Raw genomic sequence first — 14,218 nt, 5'->3', positions numbered from 1 at the left:
TCATGGTTGTTCAACGCAAGCGATCAACCAATAGGGCTGTTTTGACACAAAAAAATACAAAAACACATGTAATGTGGGCCATGTGCAGTCATCATGTTTGTCTCTTATTTGTATATAACTGTAAATGTACAGCATATGTGTCCTTGTCGTGTGTATAAATATATATTTTGCACTGAATGTACCAAAAGGGGGAAGTCGAGCGTTGGTTGGGTCTGCTTGTCATTTTCGAATGCTGCTGCCATCATTCACATTTAATGATTACTATCTTATTGCAAACATGTTAGCCACATGCTATTAGATTGTAGCAACATTACCGCTAGGGATGTAATGCTATCCAAACGTCACGATTCAATATGATCACGATATGAAGCTCACGATACGATAATTATGATATTGTGGGGAGGTTGGTGATATTTAAAAAAGGTCACAATATTGTGCTTTTGTACATAACAGCAATGTTATGTTATTATGTTTTATTATTATGTTATGTTGTTAATGCACGCACACATTGAGTTCCTCCACATATTGACCTGCTTCACAGGAATATTATGTTCCCCTTCATCTGACAATTAGTGTAGATTTTAAACATAGAAGGGCCAAAACATCCCTAATGAAAATTAAATTGCACTAAAAAACTAGCCACCAGAGGGTGCTACAACTGCACAAATGCAAATCAACCAGACATTTTTTTAACAGATGTGTTACATTTAAATATTGTGACCATGACGACGACGATATTGTGGCAATTTTAATATCACGATATTACGCTTATCGTTACATCCCTAATTAGAGCTGTCAAAATTCATTGAGTAATCGATTATCAAAGTAATTGACAACTATTTTGATAATCGATTAATTGTTTGGAGCCATTTATTTATTATTTAAAATGGTCCAAATCTAAACAAATATCCTAAACTGAGTCTATTTGGTGCCACTCTAAATTGTCAAATTTACACTTGGAATAGTGATTTAAAAAAAAAAAAAAAAAAAGTTTACTCGGGCTGTGTAGTAAAAACAAAAATATTTTTCACCCCAAAAAAAAACTAGACTAGACTAAAACCGTCATTAATAAACAATAACCGGGACTAAATCAGTCTGCATTTTTTGTTGACAAGTGAAAACGACCCACACGTCGCGAACCGGAACCGGAATCAAAGCTGGTGTGTAAAAACACGGAAGTCCCGCCTAAGCCCTGTAGAGCTGTTCTGGTCTATTCCTAGAATAACAAACTTTGTATTTGTAATGTTTTTTTTTTTGTGTGTTGGATAAAGAGGGTGTGCATAAATAGTTAACATTACATTTTTCGAATTTATTTTCAGAAGGTTTCTGCGTTCAATCATGAGACAGTTTACATCCTTTGGTTGTCTGACAACCGGGAGATTATTTTATTACATTATTTTAAATCAAAAGTAGCGACGTCCATGATTGAGTCGCTTTTATTTTGAAGGTGGCCAACACAGCGGCGCGTCGGCATGTAACGTAATGCACAGTACAGTATTAACAATCGAAGTGGCGGCTGGCTTGACTTGTTTTTTTTTGTTTTTTTTTTCTCTCAAGTGGACTGTGGAGGACTTCATTGTTTCTTGAAGCAGAGGCTGGCCTAACCGCAATAAACTGACGAAATCGTGCGTCGAAGCAATAGCGGAAGCTAACCGAGGTGGCTAACATGGAAGTAGCAGCCGGCGGCAAGGCGGTGTTAGCTTTGCTTCGCCCATTTTAGGTTCCCCTTTCTTTCACTGGCCCCTGTATTTCGTCGCGACCCGGTTCTTTTCTTGGGGGGCCGGTATCGGAGCTGGTGGAGGTGTAGTAAGATGTCTCGGAGGCGGTTGGACAGCCGTGGCGGGTCCGCCGGACTCCTGTCCGAAAGTCACACGCCAATCAGCGCCGACCCTCTGGACGCTGTGTTCGAAGTCACCGGCGAGTTGGGAAGGTGAGTCGGAACACATTAAGAGCACGATTCGAGAGAGAAAAAAAATAGGGGAAAAATTGTTCCTCTCGAAATGATCCTAATGCTAATTAAACATAACGATAACGTATGTCCATAGATAAAAAGTCGAAAAAAAACCCTCATGTCCCCCTCATAAAAACCGTCATAAGAACAGAAGTAATTTTACGAGTTGCATAGTTGAATCTGCCAAGATCAAGTCATTATATTAGAATATTAAAGTCAAAGTTAGAAAGTCTCGTTTTCACAAGTGAATTTCAAAAAGCTATCAAACTACGGTTACAAAACCACACTTAAATACTCACTTTAACTTATTTATTGTTATTAAATCATCATTTTTTTATTTTATGAGCTGCTAAGTACCTGTATTATACCAGTGTTTCCAATACCCTGTTTCTATATGATAAACACGGGGTTTTCATTTCTTAAAATAATGTTTTATTTTTTTTATTTTTTTTTTACTTGAATGTTTGACTTTTTAAATTTCATCTTATTTTTATCTATTATCTTATTGTCTTTTTTTATATATATTTTATTTTTTATTATTTATTGTCTTTATATTATCTATTATCTTTTATCTATCTTTTTTTTATATACAGTACTTTTATTTTTATCTTTGTTGATGAAATGATGTTGTCCTTTTGTGCCCCCCCCCCCCCCCCCCTATACAACTATTCACTACTACAGTAGTATCCATTTTATTTCCCCCCCAAAAAAAATAATAAAAAATTAATAAATTCCATGTAAATTGGACTATATTCTTAAAAAAAAAAAAAAGGATATTCTTTTCTCAAAAGACATCCTGTATTAGTACACCATTTGTTCTGTGAAACAAATAACTTTATTCATGGATTGTCAAATTTATGGGTTCTTCCCTGTCAAATAAAAATTTCCCCTTCACGACAACACAGTTTCATTTCATTTTCAGGTGTCCCAATACACAAACCATTTTGTTTTCGAACCCTTTTGATTAGAGCAATCAATATTATGATTGTCTCATGGAACATCAACACTGTCGGCTGCAAATGATGAGAAGAGAGATTTTGTTGAGTGTCATTATTATGTGGTACCGTATGTTCATGTATTTGCTCTCCACAGTACATACAGTACGAGGTGGTTTCATATTACTGTAAGTGCAAATCTGGGTCACTTTTTACACTCTGTTCTCGTCCACTAATGGTAAACACGAGTGTCTTTGTCCAACCAGTTCTAGCGGTTTGCCTCCTCCCGGGTTTAAGTTCTGTTATTCCCACAGTCAAAAAAAGTGTCTGACATCATGACAACTTGATGGGCTTCTTCTTCTCATTATGTTTATTATGTACTTTGCATACGTAGGAGAAAGAAAGGACGCTTTAGGGTCACACGTGTGGATTTCTTGCGCTCACTTGTGCTTATATAATTTACCACTGAGTCTGAATATTGTGGGCTTAAACAAGAAGTAAGAATATTTCTATATTTTTAATATGATTATTTATTTATTTGTTTGTTTATTTGTTTATTTATTCATTCGTATAGTTTCCAGTAGGGCTGTGCAATTAATCGAAATTCAATTACAATTTCATTTATTACACTCCACAATTAAAAACCAGCATAATCGTAAAAAAAATTATTAATATAAATTTTTGAGTTGTTTAAATTTATAAATGTGAACATTTTTTAAATTTTAAAATAATTTTAATAATAATATATATAATATTTTTTTTAAATTTAAAATAAATAATTTAATACATTTTGTTTCATCCAAAAGGAACTTGCATAATTAGTGATTTGAAGAATTTTATTTGTCTTAATATTTTTTATTTGTTTTTTACGTTTAAACATTTTCTTGTTTTGTACCAAAAAATTGAATGATTGACCTACTGGACAGTGCACATGCTGCACTCCAACTTCAAGTTTTTGCCAACATAAATAAATAAATATTTGGTCCAAAAGGAACTTACATAATTATGTTTCTATTTTTTTAATTGGTCTGAATATTTTTAAATGCATAAACATGTTCTTGTTTTGTACCAAAAAATAATCGTTTGAATAATCGCGATTTCCATTATTGCCAAAATAATCATGATTATAATTTTTTTCCATAAACGAGCAGCCCTAGTTTCCGGTTGTTACACACGCGATGGTCAATTGTCAAATATTCTTTTTGTCTGAAATGCTGATTTTAGTGTAAATTGCCACGATTAATTTTTTTTAACATTTTTATTTTAAGTCTGCTCCGTTTATTTATAATTTTAAATAGTGTTTATAAGAAACCATATAATTGATTTAATTATATATATTTTTTAAAGTCTTCTGTCGTGTCTGTGTGTGTGTGTGTGACATCAGGTTTATAATGTTTTTTTCGACCTGGCCCTTAATCTTACAATAATAATAATAATAATTAAGGCTGCACGATATTGGAAAAACATGCGACATACAATATAGTTGCTGACTATAGCAATATCGATATTATTGCGATATTTAACATGTACCTTAAAGAAATTACATTCTTTTTATTTAATTAAATAATTATAATGTTTCATGTGGCAAAATAAGCAAACTCAATGTATTCTTAGTCAATTAATTGCAAATATGACTCAATAATATTCATCTATTGGATGGCGGTGCACATTTTAGCTAACGTCTGATTGGTCAAATGCAGATAAAAGCATAAAATTCCATATTAAACTTATTGCATGGGCCAATATCCCGATATCAATATTTTTTCAATATATTGTGCTGCTCTAATAATAATAATAACAAAATAATCTATGCCTCAGACACCAGTTTCTTTGACCAACATGAAATTGGGTGAACATGTCTCTTAAAACAGGACACACACAAAAAAAAAAAAAGTCTCAAGGACCTGTGGGCCCAAAATTGAACAGGAAGTTTCCTGTATGAAGCGGCCATTTTGAGACTTTTTTTTTTTTTTTTTTTTTTTTTTTTTTTTTTATAATCAACATGCATTCAGGAATTTTTGCCCCAAGTCGGTCTCACTCCATGTCTACTTTTGTTGTTTGTTGGTCCAAGGGGCAAGTTTGCGGTGGTGAAGCGCTGCGTGGAGAAAGCCACGGGCAAGGTGTTCGCCGCCAAGTTCCTGCGCAAAAGGAGGCGGGGCCGCGACTGCCGGGTCGAGGTGGTCCATGAGATGGCCGTCCTGGAGACGGCCCGCAATAACCCCAGGGTGGTCAACCTGCACGCCGCTTACGAGACGGACCACGACATCGTCCTCGTGCTGGAGTAGTGAGTCCCCGTCAAACTTGTTTCACGTCACCATCAAGAAATCTGACCTTTTTTTTTTTTTTTTTTAACTTGTAGCTTCGTTCTGTTTACATCATTACTGAAGCCAAATTGCTTTGAAAGACTTGATGACACACTCGTTGTTCTTGAGGTGAAGTGTGTATGTGTGTTGACTAACAATACACACACCCTGTACTTAAGCGAAGACACTACCTCGCCCCAGCAAAGCAAATATTTATTTATCCAAAGAAAATGTAACAAAAGTGTGACCTGCTGAAGCGTTTCTGAACTATTCGGTGAGTCACATTTAGCTCTTGCAAAACACGAGACAGCCTACTTTGTAAGGCTGCGTTCACAGTCACACTTGACAGGTCAAGTTGGCCGAAAGAAGATATGAGATTTTTATTTATTTATAAAAATATATAATACTGTGTATTAAATAAACAATAGAGTAAACAATCAAATAAAATACTGTGCATGTACAGCAGGCTAGCTTTAAGTATTAAAGACTTAAAAAAAAAAAAAGCATCACAGTGCATGTAGCATTCAATAAATAAATAAATAATCTCATACTGTGCTTATTTAACAACCAGTTGCAGCACGTAGCCTCACACACACACGCTCACCCACACGCGCGCACACTCGGTCACACACACAAACAAACAAAATAACGAATAACGTTTGATATATTATTTCAGGGTTGTTTAATGTTACTTTAGGTGATTCAGTAAATTATCTGCCCAGCAACATTACCTAACTTTAGTATGCGGGACAGACGAGGCTGAACGTAACGCTAATGTTACTTCACCAAGCAGCTCATTTAGTGTGGGGTCATCATGCTAAAGTTATTAGTTTAGATATGGGCAAAAATGATAACACGGGAATTCAAATGCTCTTGCCTTGAATTCTTTGTACATGTCTGGATGTCCATGTTTCGCTAAATTGGATGTGTTCCCAATCCCCCCTTTCGTCTGGAAACTGTTTCGGCATCTTTTGCATATGAGGATCGATTATTAATCCCTGCGCATCAACCTCAAACCCAAAGTACTTCCATTCGCGACTTTTGGTATTTTTCTTCTCAACTAATTGAGTGGCCGCTGCAGTTGAAGACGACGCAGATGTGCGGGCTACTTCCATTTTGCAGGCATTGACTTGCTCTACTTCCTTATTGTCGCAGCGGGAGGGTAGTCACGTGACGTCATTTGACGTTACGTGAGTTGCCAGCTCACCGCTCATTTTTACCCCCCTTACATGAAGTAAGCTTGTGAGAGTGTGTGAGTGAGTGATCTTAAAAAAAAAAAAAAAACACCCCCAAAACAATACAAAAGATATGCCGTCTCGGTACCAACGGTACTTGGGGTATTGTAGAAAAGGCAGTACCGTCACATTTTCAGAATCTTGGCATCGACTTGGTACCGAAGTATCGGTTCTTGTGACAATCCTATATGTAGGGGTGTTAAGCATGGAGGAATGTTATATGAATGGAACATTAAGCCTTAATATTTTATTTTAATGCTGTGAAAACAAAACAGATTGCAACCTGTTTGTTAAATACAGTTTCAGTTAAATACATTATCATACAAATCATACATAACTGTATGGAGGACCAAAAGTGTCAAAATTAAATAAATTAAATAAATGAAAGTGTCATGAAATAATTAAATGTCATTCTAAATATGGAATTAAATAAACCAATAATTAAATAAATGTGTCATTCATTAATTAAATTACTTATTAATGTATTTATTTATTTCATGGTCCTGTGTTGCAGTGTTTCATGAATTTATTTTATCTGTCAAACTCACCTGTCAAAGTTAGTGGGCGGGGCTAAATCCTGATTCACTCAAATCTTGTCGAATCAACTGCTTCGGCCACTTTTTCAAAGTATTTCCATTTCGACACGTTTCAAAAAGCACCTCACGAGAGCATAAATCTCTAAGTCTAATGGAAACGCACCTATTGAGGTGAATAGCGCCACCCAGCCTATCGAATTGTGTTTACTAGCTACTCGCTCTGCATCAATTGACTATTCTGAAATGGATTTGCCTTGACGTGTTGAGCAGATTGACCAGTCAAGTGTTAGGACCCGCCTACCAAACTTTGATGGGCCAGTTTGCCAGATGAAATAAATTCACAAAACACTGCAACACAGTGACCATGAAATAAATAAATAGAGAAATAAATAAATAAATACATTTACAAATAATCATAGGGAATTGAATTAATTAATGACACATTTAATAACACATTGATTTATTTAATTCCATATTTAATTAATAAATTAAACATTTTAATTAATTAATTACACATTTATTTAATGATTTAATTGTGTATTCATTTATTTAATTTTGGCACTTTTGGTCCTCCATATAACTGAGGGGATATGATTCTGATAATGAACTTCCAGAATCAACTTTACGGATATTCCACATGACGTTTTCTTTTTTTCCGCCGTGCAGCGCGGCAGGCGGCGAGATATTTGACCAGTGCGCGTGTGACGAGCTGCTGCCCGAGGCCCACATCACCCGACTCATCCGGCAAATGCTGGAGGGGGTTCACCACCTCCACCAGAGCAACCTGGTGCACTTGGACCTCAAGGTGGAGATGGATGGCATCCCGAAAGTGACGGACGCGCCTTTTGTATTTTGCTTTCACATTCACGCTTCATTTTGTGTCTCCCACTCAGCCCCAGAATATCCTCCTGACCAGCCTTTCCCCGCCCGGCGACATCAAAATTGTAGACTTTGGCCTGGCACGCAGATTGGGCGCGGTCGGGGAGCTCCGAGAGATTCTTGGCACACCTGAGTATGTGGGTAAGACAGAAAAAAAACACACACACACACACATACACAACTGTTAAATGATTTCCCATGGAGGAGAAGCCCACATTTGGCAAACCTCATCAAATAAATTTCTGACAATCTTACGTCAGCTTTTCGCAAACACGTGCTATCGCTTTTATGGGGGGGCACTTCGCTTTTATAAATGCTAGGTGTGGCTTATGTTACCATGACAATCAGGGGAGGTGCTAAGTTATTGCAAAACTCCAGGTTGAATCACTTTTTTTTTTTTTTTTTTTTTTTTGCTGCCTCATTGAACACTAACCTCAACCACATACAATAAAAATAACAGAGGCCCCAGAATTGAACCCTGTGGAACACCATACCTACCGTTATACTTGTGAATTCGTATTGCACATATTTGTCACACCACTTTCTTTAGTTGCTCGACATCATTAGTATGAAGGAATTAAAATAATCAAATCGTACGACGTGCCATTCACAACTGTCATAAGTCGACTACTGACAAAAAAAGATTAAAAATATAGATTTAACAAAGTTACTATTTTTTTTGCTCATTGAACACTCACCTCAACTACATACAAATAAAAACAGCACAGGGCCCAGAGTTGAACTCTGTGGAACACCGTACGTTATTGTTATACTTGTGAATTTTTTATTGCACATATTCGTCCAACCACTTCCTTTTTTGCTCAACATCGTTAGTATGAAGAAATTAAAATAATCAAATCGTCCAACGCAGCATTTACAAGTCATAAGTTGACTACTGAGGAAAAAAATATTTAAAAAAATAGATTTAATTAAATTTTTCAGTTTTATAAATGTATACATTCACACTTTTTTTTTTTTAATTTTTAAAATAACTAATTTAATACATTTAGTTTCATCCACTGCGATTGGCTGGAAACCAGTCCAGGGTGTCCACCGCCTACTGCCCAGAGCCAGCTGAAATAGGCGCCAGCACCCCCCGCGACCCTTGTGAGCAATAAGCGGTCAAGAAAATGGATGGATGGATAGTTTCATCCAAAAGGAGCTTGCATAATTGTTTCAAAGAATTTTATTTGTAGTAATATTTTTTTTTTTTATAGTTTTTTATGTTTACGGTACACATTTTCTTGTCCCCCACCCCCACCCCACTCAAAAAAATATTGTCCTATTGCACAGTGCATATTCTGCACTCCAACTTCAAGTTTTTGCCAACATAAATAAATAAATATTAATATTATAAATTCTGTTTGGTCCAAAAGCAACTTACATAATTTTAGTATTTCTGTTTTTTTTTAAATTGGTCTTTATATTTTTAAATACTTAAACATTTTCTTGTTTTGTACCAAAAAATAATCATTTGAATAATCGTGATTTCAATTACAATATTGCCATAATAATTGTGATTCTTATTTTTTCCATAATCGAGCAGCACTAGCACAAACTATCAAAAAAATAATTAAATAAATAAACGACATCTACCCCAAAAATGTGGGTGGCCGTTCCCATCATAAGAAGAGGACGTATGACGGAAGCCATTTTGTTTTGAAGCAACCATTTTGAGCACATTCCAAATGTGTTTCTTTTTATTCGCTTAGCGCCCGAAATCCTGAATTATGAGCCCATCACAACATCCACGGATCTTTGGTGAGTGCACACTTTCAAGGCGGGCCATTTTTTTTATTATTATTATTTCTTAATGCTGCTTGTCTTTGCGTCAGGAGCGTGGGCGTGATCGCCTACATGCTAGTGACGGGCGAGTCCCCGTTTGCCGGCGACGACAAGCAGGAGACGTACCTGAACGTGTCCCAGGTCAACGTGGACTACAGCCGTGAGGCCTTCTCCAGAGTTTCCGAGCTGGCCGTCGACTTTATACGCAAGCTGCTGGTCAAAGCGCCCGAGTGAGTAACAACCAATAACAGCGTTTACGTGTATGTGTCAGCTCACTTGAGCACCCAGACAAGGTTCCCGCGGGGTCTAAAAAAGTCGAAAAAAGCCTAAGATTCAGAAAGTTAAATTTTAGGCCTAAAATGTCTTTAAAAAACCAGCCATATTTTCATCCAAGGCCTAAAATTTAATTTATTTAATTTAAGGTACGTGGGGCGGTGCAAATGAGATGTTTGGTGAGATTTGATGATTATTAAAAAAAAACAACAAAAAAAACACGACATTAGGTTTGCTATTACCTGTAGAAATCTAAACGACTACCTGTCATGGCCACCGCGGACATTTTGTCGGACATTGTGACTCATAAACTGGAACATGTACAGAATTCAGAGAGTTAGATGTGAAAATAAATATGACAAGGTTGTGACATGAACAGCCGCTGATAGACTGACGGACTCTTCTGCTAAGTTCGCGTCACTTGCAGAGCTTGTATATTAGGAATGTCACAATAAGGGCAATATCGTGATATCCCAATATAAAAACTGCCACAATATCATCGTCATCATGTTCACAATATTAAAAAGGAACACATCTGAAAAAAAAAAGTCAGGTTGATTTCCATTTATGCAGTTCTATCACCCTTTAGTGGCTATTTTATTAGTGCAATTTAATTTTCATGAGGGATGTTTTGGCCTTCTATGTTTAAAATCTATGCTAATTGTCAGATGAAGGGGAACCTAATTTGCTTGTGAAGCGATACATGTCTGCTTGCATTAGCAAGTAAGAGCCTCAATATTGTTAATAGAGATTCTAAGTTGTTTATATGCATTGCACAATATTGTGCTTTTTTTTAGTATGAACTCTTTTGCCTTCTGTTTGTGCTAGAATAAAAAAACAAAAAAAAACAAAAAACATAAATGTATAAATACGTTTTTGGGATCATGGCAATATTTAAAATAGAAAGTGTTTAGTCAACAATTACTGTTGATGTGCTGAAATAAGAGGATTTGGACAATTTTAAATAAAAAGAAATGGCTACAAATGATTAGTTGATTGTTAAAATAGTTGTCGATTAATTTGATAATCGATTTTTTAATTGATTAATTTTGACAGCTCTACTATACCATAGGTGATTTGGTAATCCATTCCGAAATGATGTTATAGCTGCTTTATAGAACGAAAGCAATTTTCAGATGTTTATAGTGTCACAAAAGCAAAAAATATTGATTCAATATCGGTTGGATATCTTGTTGACGAAGACGAGTGTTTTTCGCTAACGACACGTGCTCGCATGTCGTCGACAGAGACCGCCCCAGCGCGGCCGAGTGCTTCGGCCACCCTTGGCTGTGGCAGCATCATCAGCAGCCGCATGGCGGGCCCGAGTCGACGCCTGTCCGCGCCGCCGCCCGTGAGCGGAGCTGCGGCGCCAAGTGGGCGGTGCCTCCGCCCGAGGACAAGGAGAACTTCCTGGAATCGTCGTCGGCTCCGTCACATTTCCACGCCAAACGCTCCCGCTTGGACGACGAGGCGCTTCTCGGAGACGGTGACTTGTGAGAGGGAAAAAAGGACATTTCTTTTTTTAGATTGCTTTTAAGATTTATTTATATACGTCGCGTCGTTTGTTGATTGCGAGATTTAACACAAGCCAAAGAAAATCGTCGTACTGATCCGATTTGTGATTCTGTTTGTCGTCGTCGTGTTTAATTGGAACTCAAAACTGCCTGGTGAGGTATCGTGGGTAGTTTATTTCTTCATTTTTTTACTTACGTGCTTCAGCCTTGTTAAATGGCTGTTTTGCATACCGATTTTTAATTTCTTAACCGATTTTTAAAAAATGTTTTTGAGACGATGTGTGACCTTTACAAGGCACCGTGGCGTCAAACTGTGTTGACCACACACTCGCTAAGATTCTCAATCGTAAATATTTTGAATATGTTATAACAGTTACGATTGTCAACAGTTTTCCGATCAGATCGGTGCAACCTGCTTGATATGCACGTTGTGGACATTTTGCATTCAACGGTGCCATCAAGTGAAAAACGGCCTCTGCCAGCACAAAAAAACAAAAAGCACATTCCTGATATTTTTTGAGCATTGAAATGTCGCTCAGGGTTTTTTCAGACATGTTTTTTTTTCTATATTCGGTGTGAATCCGATTCTCAGGTGATGACTTGTTTTGAACTCCTGCTATGCTTGCTCAAACGAGTTCCTCTCTTGTCCGCCTGCAGAAAAGGGAAGCGCTATAGCTAGCACTTAACTTCCTCATCGACACGCTTCTTTTTAGATCATAATTGGGGATAGACCGATTATCGGCCGGGCTGATTACCGATATTTGGCATTTTGACAACTAATCGGCATCTGCATTTGTACGCAACTGAAAGCCGATTAAAGCTGGTATCTCACTGAGCGGTGAATGCTTGCAACTCGAAGCAAATTTTTCATCAGGATTTGGAAGATGTTCACAAAGATATTTTAAGCATATTCAGACACTTTTCACTGTCTGCAAAGATTTTTTATTTTTTTTTTAAACCTTTTACGAACACTGACGAAAACCCAAAATGCATTTGTTGCTAAGTGAGATACGGGGAACTTTTCATTTATGGATTTATTTTAATTTATAAAAAAAAAAAAAAAAAAAAAAAGCTTACATTGGGAAATCCCTATACTTTTTTATTCAAAAAAATTAAATTAAGAAATTTTGTAAAACTTTTATAATAGAAAACTTTAGGCAACTATTTACTTGCTTGCATTTTAATTTAGCTTAATACATGAAAATACAAATTTTATATATATATATATATATATATATATAATCTCAGCAGAAGAGGACACTTTTTTTCAGACATCTGAGGAGAGAGAAGAGATTGGTAGAAAAGATCGGTTTATTTTGAAGGGATCGGCCAATCACCTATCCCCCAAAATTAAGAAAATCGGGGCCGATAAATTGACCGGCTGATTGATCGGTGCACCCCTAATTATATCTTCCTTGTGTATGCAGAGAAATGAAAAAGAAAACTCAGCTCACTTTTTCGTATTTCTAATTCCGTTTTTGTTTATACGCTGAAATATATATATATATATATATATATATATATATATATTTATTTTTTTCTTTTTTATTTTTTCTTTTTTTTTCTTTTGATGTGTAGAAATGTTTTTGGTATCCGGAAGAATGCTGGAGAGTGTTTGAGAAATTCAGGGAATTGAGAAGGTAGAAGAAGTAAGAGTTGACTTTGATGTGGTCAAAATGGAAGTGACATTGGATGTTAGCACGTTAGCGGTTACGTAGGTGTCGAAAGAGATGGCGGGATGTCGGCCGGATGGCCTTTTAAGTTTCCACGCGTCGTCGTTTTTTATTGTTATTGATTTGTTGCTGTTGTCGTCATCGTCGTCTCATGCTGTCAACGGCCAACAAAATGGTGGTATTTTGTGTGAGCGGCCATGTTGAATGTCGTCGTCTGTAACGTTGTCATTTATCTGGAAGAACGCGGACGGCGCAGAAATCCTGCTGCTTTCTTTTTTTTTTTTTTTTTTTTTACGCATGCGTTGCCTTCAAAAGTCTCTTTAGCTTAATGCTAACTAACAATGCAAAACACCATTGACATGCTAACGGTTAGCTGCAGTTTTCGAGGGAACTGACATTCCGACACACGAGGAATTAATTTTCATGCAGATAATAGAAAAATACCCACAGTCGTAAATTTGTTACGCTCTACAAATATTGCACTTTTGTGTCGAAAAAGTTGTTCTTCTTCGTTGGTGTCTGCATGACTGTACTGCCTCCTGGTGGGGCACCCCAGAAGGAGCAACACAAGGAAAGAAATTGCAGCATTATTAAATTGTTTAGTACTTCATATTCTTTTAATTGTTATTATGCTCTGTTTTGGTAAAGTGCTACTTTTCTCTATTTAAAAACTTTTTTGGGGGGGTGGCTGGAACGAATTAATGGCATTTCAATTCATTTCAGTGGCAAAAGCGGATTTGCAAGTATGAATTCAACTTGTATGTCAAGGCACCACCGGTGTGTTCGCAAGAAGAAAAAAAAACTGCTTGTCAATAAATAAGCTTCAGTGTCCTTACACCTCAGGGCTTCAAGGAGACATATTATGCAAAGTGTTTTTCAATCAAAAGAATTATTAGTATCATATAATTGCCACAAGTCCTTTTGAAATTAGTCACAATATCAATTTAAAAATAAAAAAATGGCGTCGGCCAGTGGTTGCTTGACTGATTTGAAAAGAAACTCGCTCACACATAACTGAAGTTGGCCATAAAAAAGAAAAAAAAAAAAGTTTTACATTAAATGTTACGGGTCACTTTCACCCATGACGTAAGTGGCAAGTTAATGTTTTAATGACCATTTTTGAAAATCCATGAA

The 14,218-nt window shown here is 36.5% G+C and overlaps 1 protein-coding gene across 1 annotated transcript; it reads left to right on the top strand.

Moving 5' to 3' along the window:
- The first annotated feature begins 1,455 nt into the window (after positions 1–1,455).
- stk17b (serine/threonine kinase 17b (apoptosis-inducing)) lies at positions 1,456–13,921 on the top strand. Its single transcript, XM_077536304.1, has 7 exons — positions 1,456–1,930; positions 4,958–5,170; positions 7,627–7,765; positions 7,854–7,980; positions 9,552–9,600; positions 9,675–9,854; positions 11,145–13,921. The coding sequence occupies exons 1-7, from the start codon at positions 1,812–1,814 to the stop codon at positions 11,392–11,394; spliced, it is 1,077 nt and encodes a 358-aa protein (XP_077392430.1). The 5' UTR covers positions 1,456–1,811; the 3' UTR covers positions 11,395–13,921.
- The last annotated feature ends 297 nt before the right edge of the window (positions 13,922–14,218 follow it).

The sequence above is a fragment of the Festucalex cinctus genome, chromosome 11, assembly GCF_051991245.1.
Source record: "Festucalex cinctus isolate MCC-2025b chromosome 11, RoL_Fcin_1.0, whole genome shotgun sequence".
NCBI classification, from domain to species: domain Eukaryota; kingdom Metazoa; phylum Chordata; class Actinopteri; order Syngnathiformes; family Syngnathidae; genus Festucalex; species Festucalex cinctus.
Note: the sequence above shows the minus strand (reverse complement) of the source record. Positions and strands in the feature narration are given on the sequence as shown.

Coding starts and splice junctions, on each gene's coding strand:
- stk17b (XM_077536304.1), top strand. CDS start 1,812: ATGTCTCGGAGGCGGTTGGACAGCCGTGGCGGGTCCGCCGGACTCCTG. Junction 1,931..4,957: donor GTCACCGGCGAGTTGGGAAG/GTGAGTCGGAAC, acceptor TGTTGGTCCAAG/GGGCAAGTTTGCGGTGGTGA. Junction 7,981..9,551: donor TGGCACACCTGAGTATGTGG/GTAAGACAGAAA, acceptor TTATTCGCTTAG/CGCCCGAAATCCTGAATTAT.